An 18,241-nucleotide genomic window follows, 5' to 3' on the forward strand; every position below is an offset into this window, starting at 1 on the left:
GAATGCCCGCGTGAAGGTAGCCGGGGCCACATTCTCTTTGCCGGGTCGATAATGTATGGTGTAGCCAAAGGCGGCCAATTCCATCCTCCAGAGCTGTATTTTGTTATTCTTGATCTTAGTGCGTTTCCGGTTATCCAGCATAAAGGCCACGGAGCGCTGATCGGTTATAAGCGTGAAATGGCGACGAGCGAGAAAATGACTCCATTTACGTACTGCTTCGATGATAGCCGTAGCCTCCTTCTCGACAGGAGGATAAGGGAGCTCGCTACCCTGCAATGTTCTGGACAGAAATGCAACGGGTTGACCACCTTGATTCAATGTAGCCGAGATTGCCACCTCTGATGCATCGCACTCGACCACGAACGGGAGATTTTCATCGATGGAATGAAGCGTGGCTTTTTCCAGTTGATTAAATTTACGTAAGAAAACTCACTAAGCACTTGGTTTGAGTATAAAACAAAGCTTTAATCAACTGTTTCACAACCATGAGCTCTAGTTACATCACTAGTTCCTGGTTACAGAAACATCCTGAGCAAGCTGGGCCCACGCCCGAGTATTTATACTTTCCTTGGACAGCGCCACCAGCTGGCTGCCCAGTGTTATCTCATGAGTCATTTCTACATGAATGGTAAGATTCATGACACCAATGAAGTACTTTTGGGGTGTAGTCACTGTTGTAATGTAGGAAACCCAGCAGCCAAATTGCACACAGCAAGCTCCCATATACAGCAATGTGATAATGACCAGTTAATCTGTTTTTTTAAGTGCTGTTTATTAAGGGATTAATATTGGCCCGGGCACCAGGGATAACTCCCCTGCTCCTCTTTGAAATAGTGGCCATGGGATCTTTTACATCCACCTGAGAGAGCAGGCGGAGCCTCGGTTTAATGTTTCATCTGAAAGACGGCACCTCTGACAGTGCAGCACTCCCTCAGTACTCCCTCAGTCTATACTTTTGTGCTCAAGTCTCTGGGGTGGAACTTGGAACCCACAACCTTCTGACTCAGAGGCAAGAGTGCTACCTGACGTAAGAAAACTACTAGGCTCTTGGTCTAAGCGTTAAACAAAACTTTAATCAACTGTTTTACAACATGGAGGTCTAGTTGTGTCCTTCACTAGTTCCTGTTAAGAATGTCCTGCACAAGCTGGGCCCGTGCCTGAGTATTTATACTCTCCCTGGACAGCGCCACCCGCAGGCCGCTCAGTATTATTTCATAAGTCTTTCTTTCATGAATGACTGACTCATGTCACTACCCACTGAGCCACGGCTAGCACTGACTATGACTTAATGTTGGAGAAGCAATCTGACAATGCAGTGTGGTCATGGAATCAAGGATGGTGGTAGAGAGGTGGAGTTAGGCATCATCAGCATACATTGGAAGCCGATTCCATGCCTTTGGCTAATATTGCTGATGGGCAACGTGGAAACGAAGAGCGGGAGACGGCGAACTGTGAAACATCGGGGTGCTCCAAAGGTAACGTACGGAGTCAAGTGGCAAAGCCATTGCTTGAGATATGCTGGCTGTATTAGGACAATTGGGAATGAAGCCAAGTGAGGGTAGTCCTGGAGAGGAGCACCATAGCTTGCGCTTGAAGGGGAGGGGGTAAAATCCAAACTAATCTGCAGAAACAATGGCCCAGATTTTGCGGTGGGTAATGATGACGAACTACCAGCGTTCGCCATCATTACCCCTCTGAAACTGACCGTAACTTCAGGATGTAGCGCATGCGGAGATAAACGTGGAAATCCTGAAGTTGCGGTCAGTCATTCACTGCTCAGACATTGGCTGCGCTGTGCCTCGCCACCTACCCACCCACCCACCCTTCCCCCCATAGCCGGCAATCAGTGAAATCAATGAAACCTGTGAAACTGACGAAAACTTAAGCTTTTCCAAGGTAATATCACTGTTAAATACCCCATTAAATGTTACACCTTGTTGGAATAGGTGTAACTAGGATTTTAACATTGTATTGACTGCTAAACCGTTTTGGCCCTGATAAATGAATGTTCATATTTGTGGAATGTCAAATTTCTCCATTATGATTAAAATTACAATATTTCAGCTTTTATCTTAACCCCATGTGTATGTCCCGATCTTTATTTTGCTCTCTGTAACATTTTTTAAAAGTGAGGATAAAAGCTGCTTTTTATTTCCTGGTTTGCTGCCTGTGAGAATTCTTCAATGTGATTGGCTGCTTAGACAGCTTGATGACATCATTGTTGCACTACACTAGCCATCCCCTATTCACAGTACTACAATTACATGTTGAACTGTGGCTCAGTGGGTAGCATACTTGCTCTCTGAGTATATTAGTGAAGGTTGTGATTTCAAGTCCCACTCCAGGGACTTGAACACATAAAGCTAAGCTGACACTCCAGGGGAGTGCTGAGGGAGCGCTGCACTGTCGGAGGTGCTGTCTTTTGGATTAAGATGTTAAACCGAGGCCCCGTCTGCTCTCTCAGGTGGACGTAAAAGATCCCATGACACTATTTTGAAGACGAGTAGGGGAGTTATCCCCGGTGTCCTGGCCAATATTTATCACTGGTCATTATCACATTGCTGCTTGTGGGACCTTGCTGTGCACAAATTGGCTGCTACGTTTCCCACATTACAACAGCAACAGTACTTCATTGGCTGTAAAGCGCTTTGAGATGTCTGGTGGTTGTGAAAGGCGCTATTTAAATGCAAGTCTTTCTTATATTCAAGAAGATCGTGAGATATTACGAGTGGTCAATTTATGGAACAGACTCCCTTGTGAAAATTGGATAAAAATGTATCCAGTAACCATTGCCATTTTGTTACTTTAATTCTTTACCATTCAATTCCTTCTTTTATTTCATTGTAGCAACTTTAATTCCTTGCTGATTCTCCTCCTTATCCATTTTTCGCTACTTCTCCCATGTAGCCCCCCCCCCCCTTGCTGGGGTACAGTCTCACTAATCAGAATTTGAATGAATCAATACTAACTGCTTCCACCGTCTCCCTAGGGAGTCTGTTCCATAGATTGACCACTCGCTCACTGAAATAATAGCCCGTAATTTGCGGTCAGCGGCGATGTGATGGCCTACCTCTTCGACCAAGCTTTTGGTCATCTGTCCTACTGTCTCCTTCTTTGGCTCGGTGTCAAATCTCCCGTGAAGCGCCTTGGGACGTTTTGCTATGTAAATGCAAGTTGTTGTTGTTGATGATGATTAACCTTCCACCACACTCTGTAACGATGTAATTAACTGTTTTACTGGAAAGGCTTTTAAACTGTTCATTTGAATACAAACACGAGCAGGATGTGGTATATTTGCCTTATAGGTAATACCGTGTCAGTCTCACATCTACTTGGAATGAACAAGACCAAACCATGTATTAAAGCGGGTTTGTCAGGAAATAACTTGGTTAATTTTTTTTTTACAGGCTCCCCTTGTGGCTCACTTGATAACTGCATTGCCTATTGACGAGCTGAGACACGGAGGTGAGGAGTTTCCCAGGTTTGCTTCTCTGGAAATGCTGCAATTAGCATCACCGCCACCAGACTGGGAAGCGGGGTCGGGTTGCCAACTCTGGTTGGATGTGTTCCTGGAGGTTGCGTCTCTCGCCCCCAACCGCCCCGCTCCCCACACTCGTGCCGACACGTAAATCCTCGCGATGCACCATCGACCGAGTGACATGTGAACAGAGTCTGTGTTACTTGACTGGGTGATCCCTGACTGTCTGTCAAGCCGCAAATGTTCTCAATATTTTTACAACTAATAAATGAAAGCGCTCAAAAGAAAATGATGCTTCTCCCGGGGTTTCTGCTGGCAGCAATGTTCTGGAGATTAATCTTTAATTCCTGCCGACTCCAGGGCCCACCCTGGATTGGTGAAATCAGCCAAGGTTCCCATTCCTCATCTCCAGCCACGGGAAAGTTTGTGCATGTGGCTATCAGGTGAAAGTGGGAATTGGAAGGGCTGTGCGATATCTCCCCACACCCTCAACTCCCATCCTGTTTCTATCCCCTCCCAACACTCACTCTCCAACTTCCCACACCGAGGACGGGTTGTGTGTGTGTGTTTTTTTTTCTCTCTCCCTCCTTCTGCACTTGATTTTCCTTCCATTAAATTGCATGGGCGGGACCAGTGCCGAGCAGAGAGCCCCGGGCTGGAGACTGGGCGCTGGAGGATGGCCAGTGCCCCATCACCAGCCAGCACAGAGTCCGTGTTCCATGTTTACATGGAGTGTGAGAGGTTGCAGCCCCTCTTCCACTATTCGAAGGGTCTGCGCCTCGATTTCTGGCTGCACTTCAGTCCCACGCTCCTGATCTTTGGTCACCCGGTGCGGAGGGGGGGAGAGCGGGCAAGTGGGGGGACCTCCTCGTGGGGATTGCTCCTGGGCCTGGCCAAAGTGGCCATCAACTGGTCCGGGCAGCGGGTGGTCGAGGGGGGTCGCTCGGCCCAACTGTCTCCCTCTCTTCCGCGGCCACGTTGGCGCCCGGGTGGCCCTGGAGACGGAGCATGCGGTGTCCGCCGGCACGCTCGAGGCCATCCGCGACCGGTGAGCGCCGCAGGGACTGGAGTGCATCATCAACCCCCGGCAACCAAATTTGAATTTAATTTGTTAAGTTTCATTTGATGTATTTTTGTTAAGTTACAGTTTTTGTTTATCGATCGCACCAAAAAGAGCAACACCAGTCAGCACAAAGATGGGGAGAGAGGCAGCGGAGAGGAACCGGGGCTGTATTTAATATGTAAATTGTAGCTTCCCCCCCCCCCTATTTTGCATATTCATTTATGCAACACAATGACACCAAAAAAAATGTGGTTAATGTGTCGATTTTAAAACACCATTAAAATGAGCAAAATAAGACCTGTGGTGCGGGAAGAGTTAAGAAACTGGAACCCTTGTTTGTGCAACAATCAGAGCAGATCAGAGCCGCGCCAAAATGTCTAGACTACCACATGATTGCAGACAGCCAATGGCTGAGAAATGCCCGAGGAGGCCCAGAGTGTTGTAAAGAGAGAGAGAGAGAGAAGAGCGATAGAGGCAGAGAAGAGAAAATCCACACAGTTCAGTTTAACTGTCCCTGCAGGACACACAGAGCGTTCTCTCCAACTCACTTCTGCCTATGTGTATATATGTGCATTAAAAAAATAAGCTTGTAATTATTATATATATAGATATAAAACAAGCACGTTGCATTGGTGAAGTCTGCAGTGGACTGTGACTGAGAAGAGGCGAAATTACTCGAGATCTCGCTTGCAATTATTTGATTGGATCTATTGCAGAGGAGGGCATTCCATTCAATGTGAAGACTGCGGCTTTCGAAGGGAAGAGAAGTCGAGAGGTGTTCTGTTTTTTGGGGGGGTGGGCGGGAGGGTGTGTGTTGGGGAAGTTGGAGGGGGCTATTGCTGACCCCACTTGAAACAAGAGAGAAATCGTGTTGCTTTTTAATATATATTTCTCTCTCTCTCTCGCGTTTGTGGATCCGCCTGGCTTGTTGCAAATTGCTCTTTTTTTTGGTTGCAACATTGAATTTTTTTTGGTTACATTGGTTGGTTTACTGTTGCAGGGTTTTGTTTCCCCCTCTCCTGCTGCACAGTATCCTTTTCCAGCCGAATGTTGCAGGTCCGCATGCACTGTAGCTGTGATCGGATCCCGGAGCTGGCTGGCTGTGCTGATGCACGCCTCTCTCCCCGGCTTGATGCAGTGTGATCTCCCTCTTTAAATTCCCTTCCCTCTTTCCCCCCCTCCTCCTCCCCTTTCCCCACCTCTCTTTCCCCCCCCCCCTCCTTTCCAAAAAAAATCAAGACCAGAGAGAGGACAAAAAACCCCACCAAGATTGCATTCTGAAAGCTGCAGGTTTATATTTTGCCCACCGCGGTTATAATCGTCGCATGTTCAAGTCTAAACGCTCAGGCCTTGTACGGCGACTTTGGCGGAGCCGGGTAACGGGAGGCAATGGGCAGGAGGCGGACGATTGGAGCGACCCGGCCGGATCGTTGAACGAGCTCAAGTCGGTCACGCACTCGCTGCTGAAGCGGCTGAAGGAGAAACCCTTGGAACTGCTGGCCCAGGCGGTGGAGAGCAGAGGGGGCTTGCACACCGCCTGCGTCCCGATGGCCAAGAACGAGCTGCGGCTGGGCAAGCAAGCGCTGGCCCCGCAGGTTCTGCTCTGCAGAGTCTTCAGGTGGACCGATCTCAAGCATCTCTTTGAACTCAAGCGGCTCTGCTCCTGCGAGAGCTTTTCCAGGAACGCGGACAACGCCAGCGTTTGCTGCAACCCCTATCATTTCAGCAGGCTTTGCGGACCAGGTGAGCGGGCTTTTCCCCCCCTTCGCACACATGCACTGTTTAATTGTAAAATCTCTGGAGGTGTGCACCACCTTTGTGCATCTGAGAACGTGCAGACTTTTATTTAAGCTCTTTTTTTTCCTGGTTGAAGTGGGGGGGAGAAAGATTGCGGTCTCTCGCTTGCAGGAGGGGTGGGGGATTTAAGATTTGCATTCGTTCTTTCAACCAGCGTCTCCCTCTCAGTTAAGCTGGAGTTGCAAGTGAAATATTTCATTTGCACCCAGGTTGATCTCCCACAAGAACCAGGCCACGTGAGAAATCGCCAGTACCTGTGCACTGATGATGAATGAGATGGTATTTTAGTTCAGCAGTTGTACATAGACCTGACCTCTGCCAACCCGCCCCAGATGTCACATTTTGAAACTATTCTGAACTTCAGTTTAACGTATAAAATGGTTAAATACGTTTAGCCCCCCCCCCCCATAAATAAACTTTTTAACTTTCGTGAAATCCATTATCATAAATTCAATCTCGGGGACATGCCATTCTCTAGCTTGTCTTTGCCACTTTGTGTGAAGCCTAAGTTCACAATGTGCATAAAGAGTTTGGAAGTGTGTATTTATGATTATATACAATTTTTAATAAGGTGCATGCAATTCATAAATAGACTCAATCGTTTAAATAAATGGAAATGTTATGTCGTTTAGAAGGCCCAGGTGTAGGTACTTCATTCATGAGTGCTGCATATTTCAGTCATTCAGAAAGTTGCTGTGCATTTCAAGCCATTTGTAAGTTGGGTGTCTGCATCAGTCATTCACAAAGCGGTTTCAGCAAATGCAGCCCAGACAGGTAATGACAGGGCTTTAGGATAGGTGAAACTTGACGTCTTTAACCTAGATCACGGTTTTATTGGGAGAGGAAGAAATATAAATATGTACATACATACGTGGACAGACACACGCGGGGCAAAAATACAACATCAAATCACTCTTGGTGATTTAGTGAAACGGGGGGTTGTGGTCCCATCGCCTTTACTGCACGCCTTGTGATTTTTTTTGTTGAGCAAGCGACACTCGGTCTAGAACCATGAAACTGTCAACAGCATGTCTTAATAAATAAATGGTAAAAAAAAATAAGTCCCAACAGACTGGATCGGATGGGCTACCTAATATAATCTTTGTCAACGTCACCAGTGAACGAGGCGTTGGGTTTGTAGATGTTTATACACGGCTTGGTTCGTGGGCAAACAGATCTTTTGCTTTAAAAAAATATATACATCGAGTTTTAAACTTTTTTTTAAGGTAACTTTTTTGTTGTTAAATATATCAAAAGCCAATTTTGTCCTGGTTGCGGTTACTTCTGTTGGCCTGAAGATCCAATTACTTGGAGGAAACTTAATCCCAGTAGACAGTGATGGGTTTAGATTTGCTAAAAATCGAGTTTAGAATTTAATTCACTGGTTGGTTTTAGGTAACCGTTTTACAGAGGGAATTTTGGATCCTCCTCTCTTTTGTAATAATTTTATTGTTTTTTTAATATATATCTCAATAATTGGGATTTTGTATCAATAATTGGGATTAACACTCTGGTGCTGTCAGTGAGTTTGCAAATCTCGAGGACATATGCAAAGGGGTCTGAGAAATATGTACCAGCTAACCTGAGTATTGTTCTTTAAAAAAAAAAAGTGCACCTTAACTTAATCGCCAGACTCCAAACTTGATAGAAACCCGTGGTGGGGGGGTGGGGGGTTAAACCCCCCCCCCCCCGCCGCCATTCATCGTTAATAAATAACTTAAGCGTCGCTCACATTGTTACAGAGCAACAGAACTGTGGCCTGCTGGAGATAGTGTAATACATAACTGGGGCAGGGAATTATTGATTCACTTTTTTTAAAAGAGTGCTGCATTAAACTTTATTGGAGGGCAGATAAAAAGGGAACCTCTGTCTCTTTAAAAAAAAAACAGCCTTGTCTCAAGTCCTGTTGCATTTTGCAAATAGCTGAGGGTCAATGATGCGTGACGTGATAACGTTTCTTTAATGTCACTGCTGCAGACTTGTGTGGCTTTAGCCTGGATTGTGTGTTTTTTTTAATGTTAAAAACGAATGTTTGAAAATGTTGCCACTTTTTTTTTTTAGCTGTATTTCCCAACCCTTCCCTTCCACCCAAAAAAAATAATATTTTTTTGATGGGAAGCGGCTTTAATGTGACCATTTGGCCGGCTGCCGCTGTCTGGTTTTGAAATGTTTCAGCGGAGATCTAGTGAAACCTCTCGTTAATTTCCTTCATTCTCCGAGTCCATTTCACCCTCTTTGATAATTTGCACCGTGCAGAGAGAAACTCCCTCTCGCTTCAGCAACTCCCTGTTGCAAACCGGCAGCAATCTCTCTCTCTCTCTCTCTCTAAAATTAAAAATCCTCTTCAATGTACAGACTGGACCAGAACCCAGCGAATGTGATTTAAATCTAAAGATTTTCTTTCTCTCTCCTCCTTTGGTGGGAGGGGATGGAGGCCTGGAATTATTCCTTTGAAATGAGATCGATTTCAACTCGTGTTTTTTTTTCTTTTTTTTTTCCCCCCTTAAGAAGTTCCGAAGCTATTTAGGTGAAGGAGTGGCAATAATATGCAGTTTGCATATGCCTGGCGCCAGCCTGGCTCCTCGTTCATCTGACGGCTGAATATCCAGGCAATTACTGCAAGCTCACTCTCCCTACACTTAAACCTTTACCAAGCCAGAGAAAGGATTTTTTTTCTCTCTCCTTCTCCACTTTTTCTTTCTGTTAACTCCCATGTCCTCATTTTCAGATTCTCCACCACCTCCTTACTCCAGATTCTCTCCACACGATGAAGAAAAGCCACTGCGTAAGTTTTTTTAAATATATGTATATAAAATTACAACTTTTTAAAAAAGTTGCTCTTAGTCTGGGAGGGGGCTAGAGTGTAACAATAAATGTATACCACAGCAGTAATTTTTCAGTGAAAGCTCTTTTTTTAGGGTGATGGACACAAAGTATTCTCTGACTAAACGTGTGTCTTACTTGAAGTTGGGACTCTGTCATTACATGTTACCACAGGGCACCTGGCATCTATACCCACCCCACCTTGAACCAGTGCCTTCGGGAGGGGTGGTGGGTGGGGAGAAATCGCAGCGCCGAAGATTTTTTTTTTGGAACTGTGTGTTAAAACAAGACTTTTGTTGTTGCAGCAATAAAACCGGCTTCGGAGGAATTTTAATTGTAATTAAATACAGCAACTGCACATTGCCCAGTTCAGCTGGGCATTTACCCCACCGAAAGGAAACCTGCAGCTTTCAGGAGAGCTTGCGAATTCTGCTGATATTTTACATGGGGGCCTGCCAAGCACACTGAAGCTTCAGTCAGTCGGGCTGTGGTTGGGAGTGTGTGGTGCTGGGGTTGCAAGGGATCATCAGTCAGCAGGCAAGCTTCAGTCTGGCTTGGGTTAAACTCTTCCACTATTTCATAATGTAACAATTGCACAATTTATAAAGCATTTTTAAATTAAAATGTCACTTGTGCAAAAACCTTTGGTTAAAAATGACTAAAAATAACCACACTTTTGGGGGGGGGGGAGCAAGGTGCAGAGTGTCGGGGCATTTCTCACCAGTATATTCTGCATCCAGCGTTAATGAGATTGTATTGAGGAAGACTATAAAGTATTTGCTTGTTGCGAGCTGGGGCTTTGCCGATGCAGCTTCTGGTGGCTTGGATAATGGGAGATTTGTAGATTATTTTTTTTTTCTGCAGTTCCTCTCAGTCTCCCATTTGTTCTGAACACCATTAACTTCTCTCTAAAACTTGGCAAACCTTATTTGTGGGCTGTGATGTGCTTGCCACACAGGTTGTGTCCAGCACATGTCCTGCATATCACCTCGTTTCCCTGTGTAACTGTAGCACGCTTGAGAACTAGAGTAATGTGGGGGATCTGGCCTGTTTTCCATTGTAGTACGGCTGCTCTATACAATTGGGAGGAAGGGGGAGAATTCACCCTGTACAGTGGTGTAGATATTCCATTCTCAATTCCCATATCCTTAAAATGTAATATTGTCTTGTTTTACCATCCATCAGAATGCACGGTGTCCTACACTGAAACGGAAGCCACCAGTTCTCCAAACATCACACCTGGAGACTTCTCCGGTAAGCTTGTTGAATGACTCTCGTATGCCAGTGTGTTGTGGAGAGAGCGAGATTGTTAAAGGGGCCACGCGTTTGAGAGGTTTCAATTGGTTTGGAACAACGGACACCACGGTAATCATGGTGGACATTAGATACTTCTACTCTTTATTTTTAAATGCTTATTGATAATGAAGCTTTCTGAAACTATTCGAGGGGATTTCAGATGAGGCCGGGCATATTATGGGATGGTGTGTTGTGAACTGCCTTGTGTTAGCCTGCGCTGATGTGATGTGGAATTACTTTGGACTTTTATTGAAGTTGTTATTTTGAACTTGGTGGGTTTCTCACTTGGGACTTTCTTGTTTTATAAAGGTTTGTATTATCAGGGCTTCTTGTAAATTTTGTAGAATGGCAGGACAGTGTTAAACTTTTGTGCATTATTCCAGCTTGTCGGAGGGTGCTGCTGTAGCTAAGGTTTCTCTGGCTTTCCCACGACCGCCCGACCCCCCCCAATTTTTTTGGTGACTTTTGGGGTGGGGAGGAAGAGAAAAAACATATGATGCCCTCTGGGGGAAAGTGTGACAATGGAAATGGCGGGCAAAGTGGTTGACTACTTAAGTTTGTCTCAATTTTGTCAAGTTGCTACTAAAGGAGAGGAAAGTCTTACCTGAAATGTCATTTAGGGAGGGGATTCTTCCTGTCAATAGTCCGTGTGAGCACAGAATAGGATTTCTGTTTTATCTTGACGGCCCTTTCACTAAAATTATCGATGGGAGAGGGGGGGGTTGGGTCAGGTGTGTTAACGACGTGACCCCCCCCCCCCCCCCCCCCCCCCCCGTTAATCTCCCAACTAGCTATGGAGCGACCAGATCTGACCATATGCACCGAGACCGCAACAGCAGACGGGAGAGGTCGGCATAAACGGGGCCTGCGGTTTTGGAGCGGCAAGCTATGACGATGATGAGATCGATGGGAGGAATTCCACTCCTCGTGTGGCTAAATTGGCTGTCAAATATGAACAGAAAATAATATTCAATTTGTCATTTGTGAGGTGGCAAGTGCTAATTTTGATATTTACTTATTCTAAATTTGCTCCTAGTAATTAGAACTAATATTTTTTTGGGGGGAGGGGGGAAATGAAGTATTTCTTATTAGCTGGTCCCCAGTGATTCAGTTGGTTAAAGGTGGTGTGGGGCTGAATCATGAGGACTAAGGTCCCAGGTTTGATTTCCGAGTCTGTGCTGCATTCACTGCTCTGAGCTGGAGGGGCGCTGTCCCTGGGCTAAGGTGGCGGGATAAAAATTCAGTCAAGGCGCCTGTTCCCGATCGCTATCTAGCGACTGCCGCTGGAAGGTGTGTGTGCGCGCGCGTGTGGCTGGATGTTGGGTCAGCACTGTGTGTGGCTGCGACACTCCTCTGCGTTTGAATAGCCTCGTGATAAATCGTTGCCGAACCTCCTGCCGGAAGAACGGTCGCCTGGATGAGCTACCAAAAAGACGCCTGGCGCCATTGGAACCATAGCTCAGGGTGAGGTGCCACCTTCAGGAGAGGAGGGGGAGAAAGATCAGCGCTGTCACCTGTGGTGTTACGGAGTTGCGTGGATGTACTCTGGTTGAATGAATGGGTGCTTCACTTGGTTTCACCATAAGCACAACAACATGTACCTCTAACATCCCAGGGCACTTCAGAGGAACGTTGTCAAACAAAATTTGACACTGAGCCACATAGGGAGAGGCAGGTGGCCAAAAGCTTGGTCCAAGAAGTAGCATCTTAAAGGAGGAGAGGTTCAGAGCTTGTTGCGTAGACAGCTGAAGGCACGGCCGCCAGTGGCCAGGCAATGAAGATCGGGGATGCTCAGGGTGGTCTTGCCAGGTTAATGGCTGTGTGTTTGTGGACCAGAGTTGGCTCTCTGAGAAACGTCCATGTTGTGTTAGGTTATATTTTGCTATTTTTTTGGTGCTGGTTAATCTGGAGACGTTTGGCTCCTTGGTATCTGAACTGTGACCCTTAACTGTGGTTGACTAGTTCTTTTACCATGAACCTGAAATCTAAATGAGGGGATGCTAAATCGGGAGTTCTTGCCGAATTTGTTTGTGCGTGATGTGGTTTTAAAGCCCAGCCTGGTGTCGAGGTGCAAGGGCTCTCGGACACGGCAGGAATGCGTGGGGAGGGAAAACTACGTTTAAAACTCACTCCATGCGAAGTGTACGAGGACAGCCTCCTCCCAGCTCGTGTCCAAGTCAGTCGTCATTGGGATATGTGCCTCTAGCCTGGAACAGCGGGCTGTGAGTGATCTGGAACGATGGCGCTATTTTTCCCCATATAAATTAATTATTAATAATTGGCTAGGCGCCAGACAATCTTTCTTTAGCCAAGATAGCACCACATTTGCAAAAACATTTCCCCACTTGGCTCCTTGTGCTGCAGTGTCGGAGCCAATGGCCCTTCAGTAATCTGAGCCAAATGTCCATTCTCAACACATGGGCCTGGAACAGGGTTGTCTTGGCAGGATATTTGACCATGAGGGCATCACTATCAACTCCCAATACTGTCCCACATGTGCACTAATTCTGATAGGAAGTAATCAGGGGCAGTAACTCTGATTTCCCTCCATTCCCCACCCACCATCCCCCTGCTTTCTACCCCAGACCCCATGGGGCCAATTCTAGAACCCGAACTACTTCCCTTACTGAGATTCAACAACTCGGCTCAGACTGGGAATCGAATCTGGCGCTCTAACCTAGTGCTACACCGACTGGTTCCATTATTCCCGAGTCTAGTCTGTCGGAGGAGCTGTTTTTACTTTATCGAGACCCCACAGAACATTGAGAGACTTCTGCCAGCCCCCCCCCCCCCCCCCCCCCCATGGATCATGGGGAGCTGCAGTACCTGACACGGTACCGAGACATGTGAACCAGAAAGTTCCAGTCTCTGTACCGACACGGCCGCTCTCCCCGTTGGCTCCCCACTTCGCCTGCTACAGGTGTCCTGGGTTTGGAGGAGGTGAAAGGCTATGGTTCCAATTTCAATCCCAGTGTGGTGACCCTGCCTCTGCTGCTGCGATCTCTGCGCTCCTCTAATTCTGGCCTCTCGCAGGACTCCAGTTCAAGTCCCATTCCCCCGTCACCCCTGTGCTCGCTGACATACATTAGCTCCCGGTCCGGCAACACCTCGTTTTTTAAAGAAAAATTCTCAGCCATGTTTTCAAATCCCTCCCATCGCCTCACCCATCCCTAGCTCTGTAACCTCCTCCAGCCCTACCACTCTCTGCGCCCCTCCAAAGATGGCCTCATGCGCGTCTCCAATTTCCATCGCTCCGCCATTGGCGGTTGTGCCTTCAGCCGCCTGGGCCCTAAGCTCTGGAATTAGCTCCCTAAACCTCTCTGCCTCGCTCCTCCTTTTAAGATGCTCCTTAAAACCGACTTCTTTGACCTAAGCTTTAGGTCACCTGTCCAAATATCTCCTTGTGTGTCAAATTTTGTCTGATTTTAAAGACCGAGTGAAGCACCACGGGATGTTTAACTATTTTAAAAGGTTTTGTATAAATGCAAGTTGTTGTTGCTGGTAAGTGCACACGCACATCTGGTGAAGACAGTAACCGGCTCGGTTGTACCGTACCCACTCTCGGTTTGCACATGGGCATGAGGGGTAGGAAGCAAAGGGTTGTTGATACCTTTCGGGGTGTAAAGTTTGGTGAAAGACCGACCAGAAGCTAAATTCCCAACCTAAAGAGCATTTTTATTTCATTAACTATATACAGATGTGACTATGCTTTTTTTAAAAAAAAAGTAAAGTTCCCTGCCAGTGAATATTAATATTGGGATAGGAGTCAGCCAATTCAAGAAATACTAATAAAATATCTGTTTGGCTAACACTTTCCTTGATCTTTTAGCCAAGTTTAGTAATAAAGGTTTGCGGAGAGAGACGCAAAGAAAGACAAAATGTTGTCAGAGCTGGCTGTAACTTTAATCATTTTCTATTTGCAATTATATTACAGCCGAACAGCACTTAATTTCCCCCCCCCCCCTTCTGGTCTTTTTGAGCTCAAGTCAAGTTTTTTTAGTTGTGTTTTTTTTTTCTGTTTTTAGTCTGTCCAGGTCGTGTAGAATTTATTACATTTTACAGACCGGGAAATAGCATGTGACTTGTTATATGTTATGATCTTAGAGGAGAAAATTGGTGAGGTTTTCCATAATGGAAATGAGTTTAACTAGAACAATATAACGATAAAATGGAGTGCCGTCTCCGTGAAATTGGATACTCTGTTTCCCAACCTGTGCAAGTTCAGATACTGAGCCTTCTAATAGCAGACTGTCGTACTGGGTGATTAATGCACTCCCAATGGACAGACTTCGAGTTAAGAGGATGGGAGTTTTTGAGTTTTCAAACTGACCCATACTGTGCATTAACCCCAGGGGCTCATATTAACCCTTTGTGTGAGGCTGGTAATAGCTTGTGCACGCTTGTAAAACATGAGGCTCGGTTGGAGCGATGAGCAATAAAGGGCCCCCCTCTTTCTCTCTCTCATGTTTTCTCTTTCTCTCTCTCTCTCTCTCTCTCTCTCTCCCTCCTTTCTCTCTCTCTCTCTCTCTCTCCCTCCCCCTCCCTCTTTCTCTCCCTCCCTCCCTCTTTCTCTCCCTCCCTCCCTCTTTCTCTCCCTCCCTCCCTCTTTCTCTCCCTCCCTCCCTCTTTCCCTCCCTCCCTCTTTCTTTCTCGCCCTCTTTCTCTCCCTCCCTCCCTCTTTCTTTCTCGCCCTCTTTCTTTCCCTCCCTCCCTCGCCTCTGAAGACTGGAGCTTTTTAGTGTGTTTTTGTTTCTGACATGCGCTAAGTTAGCAGAGGTGAGGTTATCTCCTGACATCCTCTATGCACATACGCACTTTTTTAGAACCCTGTGCCATTGTTAATGTGATCCTCTGTTCAAGTAGTTGGGATTGGAGCAGGGGGAACACACCTTTGTGAGCTATCGTCAAGTCTTTAGAAGCACTGAGTTTTTTCATACCACCAGAAGAAAGGAATAAAATTCTTGCTGTTGGGTTTGTTTCAACACAGTGACCAAATAAGAACATAAGAAATAGGAGCAGGAGTCGGCCATTTGGTCCCTCAAGTCTGCTCTGCCATTCAATAAGATCATGGCTGATCATCGACCTCAACTCCACTTTCCTGCACTATCCCCATATCCCTTGATTACTTTAATATCCAAAAATCTATCGATCTCTGTCTTGAATATACTCACCGACTGAGCCTCCACAGCCCTCTGGGGTGGAGAATTCCAAAGATTCACCACCCTCTGAGTGAAGAAATTTCTCCTCATCTCAGTCCTAAATGGCCGACCCCTTATTCTGAGACTGTGACCCCTGGTTTTAGACTCCCCAGCCAGGGGAAACATCCTCCCTGCAACTACCCTGTCAAGCCCTGTAAGAATTTTGTATGTTTCAATGAGATCACCTCATTCTTCTAAACGCTAGCGAATATAGGCCCAGTCAGCTCAATCTCTCCTCATAGGACAATCCCCCCATCCCAGAAACCAGTCTGGTGAACCTTCGTTGGACTCCCTCTATGGCAAGTATATCCTTCCTTCGGTAAGGAGACCAAAACTGTACACAATACTCCAGGTGTGTTCTCACCAAGGCCCTATATAATTGCAGTAAGATGTCTTTACTCTTATACTCAAATCCTCTTGTAATAAAGGCCAACATACCATTTGCTTTCCTAATTGCTTGCTGTACCTGCATGTTAACTTTCAGTGATTCGTGTACAAGGACACCCAGGTCCCTCTGAACACCAACATTTCCCAATCTCTCACCATTTAAAAAATACTCTGCTTTTCTATTTTTCCTACCAAAGTGGATAACTTCACATTTCTCCACATTATATTCCATTTGCCATGTTCTTGCCCACTCACTTAGCCTGTCTATATCCCCTTGAAGCCTCCTTGCATCCTCCTCACAACTTACATTCCCACCCAGCTTTATATCATCAACAAACTTAGATATATTACATTTGGTCCCCTCATCCAAATCATTGATGTAGATTGTGAATAGCTGAGGCCCAAGCACTGATCCTTGCGGTACCCCACTAGTTACAGCCTGCCAACCCGAAAATGACCCGTTTATTCCTACTCTCTGTTTTCTGTCCATTAACCAATCCTCAATCCATGCTAGTATATTACCCCCAATCCCGTGAGCCCTAATTTTGTTTAATAACCTCTTGTGTGGCAACTTTTTGCAATATTAAACTTCCACAGAAACAACGCCTAGAGTGGCTATCTTTTGTTCCAAGTACTTCTCCATTTTATAAATAAAAATATATTTAAATTTTGTTAAAGTATTTCACTGTTTTAAAAGAAACCGGCCAAGTTTCATATCCCCATCCCAGCTACCCTCACTGCCAGGTTGTTCAGCAATGTCGTTGACAAGGCACGGTATTGATTGCAGTGGGGTGGGGGGAGGAACTGGAACTTTGGACTGGACTTGGGGACAAACTGACTAAGTACCACTTGGCCGAGTAGGTGACCTAACAGGCTGGTCTGCTGTGATTGTAATTTCTAATTGACAGGACTGTCGTATGAGGAAAGATTGGGTCGATTAGGCCTGTATTCACTAGAGTTTAGAGGAATGAGAGGGGATCTCACTGAAACGTATAAAAATCTGACTGGGCTAAACAGACTGGATGCAGGGAGGACGTTTCCCCTGGCTGGCGGGTCTAGTGCGAGGGGTCACAGTCTCAGGATACGGGGTAAGACATCTGGGACAGAGATGAGGGGAAATATCTTCACTGAGGGTGGTGTACCTGGAATTCTCTACCACAGAAGGCTGTGGTGGCCAAGTCACTGAATATATTTAAGAAGGAGATAGATAGATTTCTAGACACAAAAGGCATCAAGGGGTATGGGGAGAGAGCGGGAATATGGTATTGAGATAGAGGATCAGCCATGATCATATTGAATGGCGGAGCTGGCTCGAAGGGCCGAATGGCCGACTCCTGCTCTTATGTTTCTATGTTTCTAATTGGTTGTCAGGCTAGTCCAAAGTCGTGGCAATTGATTGAATCACTCTGAGCTACTCAATAGGCGTGAGAAACGGGATTTATTTTTTATTCCTCTCAAAATGTCAGTCATTATACAAGTTAGGAACAGGAGGAGGCCATTCAGTGAGATCATGGTTGATCTGTATCCATCTGCCTTGGCTCCATATCCCTTTATACCCTTGTCTAGCAAAAATCTATCGATCTCCAATTTAACGTTATTAATTGAGCTAGCATCTACTGCTATTTGTGGGAGACAGTTCCACACTTCTACCATCCTCTGCGTGAAGAAGTGTTTCCTAACTTCTAAGAACATAAGAAATAGGAGCAGGAGTAGGCCAATCGGCCCCTCGAGCCTGCTCCGCCATTCAATAAGATCATGGCTGATCTGATCCTAACCGTCAATCCACTATCACAGAACCATCTCCTGAATCTAACAGAATTAGACACACGAAATAGGAGCAGGATCAGGCTACACGGCCCCTGGGCCCGCTCCGCTACCCACAGGGCCATGACCGATCCAAACCTAGACTCATGTCCAAATTCCTGCCCGCCCCCCGTAACCCTTAATTCCCTTTACTTCTAGGAAACTGTCTATTTCTGTTTTAAATTTATGTAATGATGTAGCTTCTACAGCTTTTTGGGGCAGCATATTCCATGGACCTACCACCCTCTGAGTGAAGTAGTTCCTCCTCATCTCAGTTTTGAAAGAGCAGCCCCTTATTCTAAGACTATGCCCCCTAGTTCTAGTTTCACCCATCGTCGGGAACATCCTCCCCGCATCCACCCGATCCAACCCCTTCACAACCTTATATGTTTCAAT

The 18,241-nt window shown here is 46.0% G+C and overlaps 1 protein-coding gene across 1 annotated transcript in view; it reads left to right on the forward strand.

Moving 5' to 3' along the window:
- The first annotated feature begins 5,773 nt into the window (after positions 1 to 5,773).
- smad6b (SMAD family member 6b) overlaps positions 5,774 to 18,241 on the forward strand; it is a 77,374-nt gene continuing 64,906 nt past the window's right edge. Inside the window, exons 1-3 of the mRNA XM_085968435.1 lie at positions 5,774 to 6,284; positions 9,067 to 9,123; positions 10,347 to 10,415. Coding sequence (XP_085824561.1) covers positions 5,867 to 6,284; positions 9,067 to 9,123; positions 10,347 to 10,415 — 544 coding nt within the window. The 5' untranslated portion in view covers positions 5,774 to 5,866. The remainder of the gene's footprint in view (positions 6,285 to 9,066; positions 9,124 to 10,346; positions 10,416 to 18,241) is intronic.

The sequence above is a fragment of the Somniosus microcephalus genome, chromosome 27 (assembly GCF_052327205.1).
Source record: "Somniosus microcephalus isolate GS21.2 chromosome 27, FLI_Smic_1.0, whole genome shotgun sequence".
NCBI classification, from domain to species: domain Eukaryota; kingdom Metazoa; phylum Chordata; class Chondrichthyes; order Squaliformes; family Somniosidae; genus Somniosus; species Somniosus microcephalus.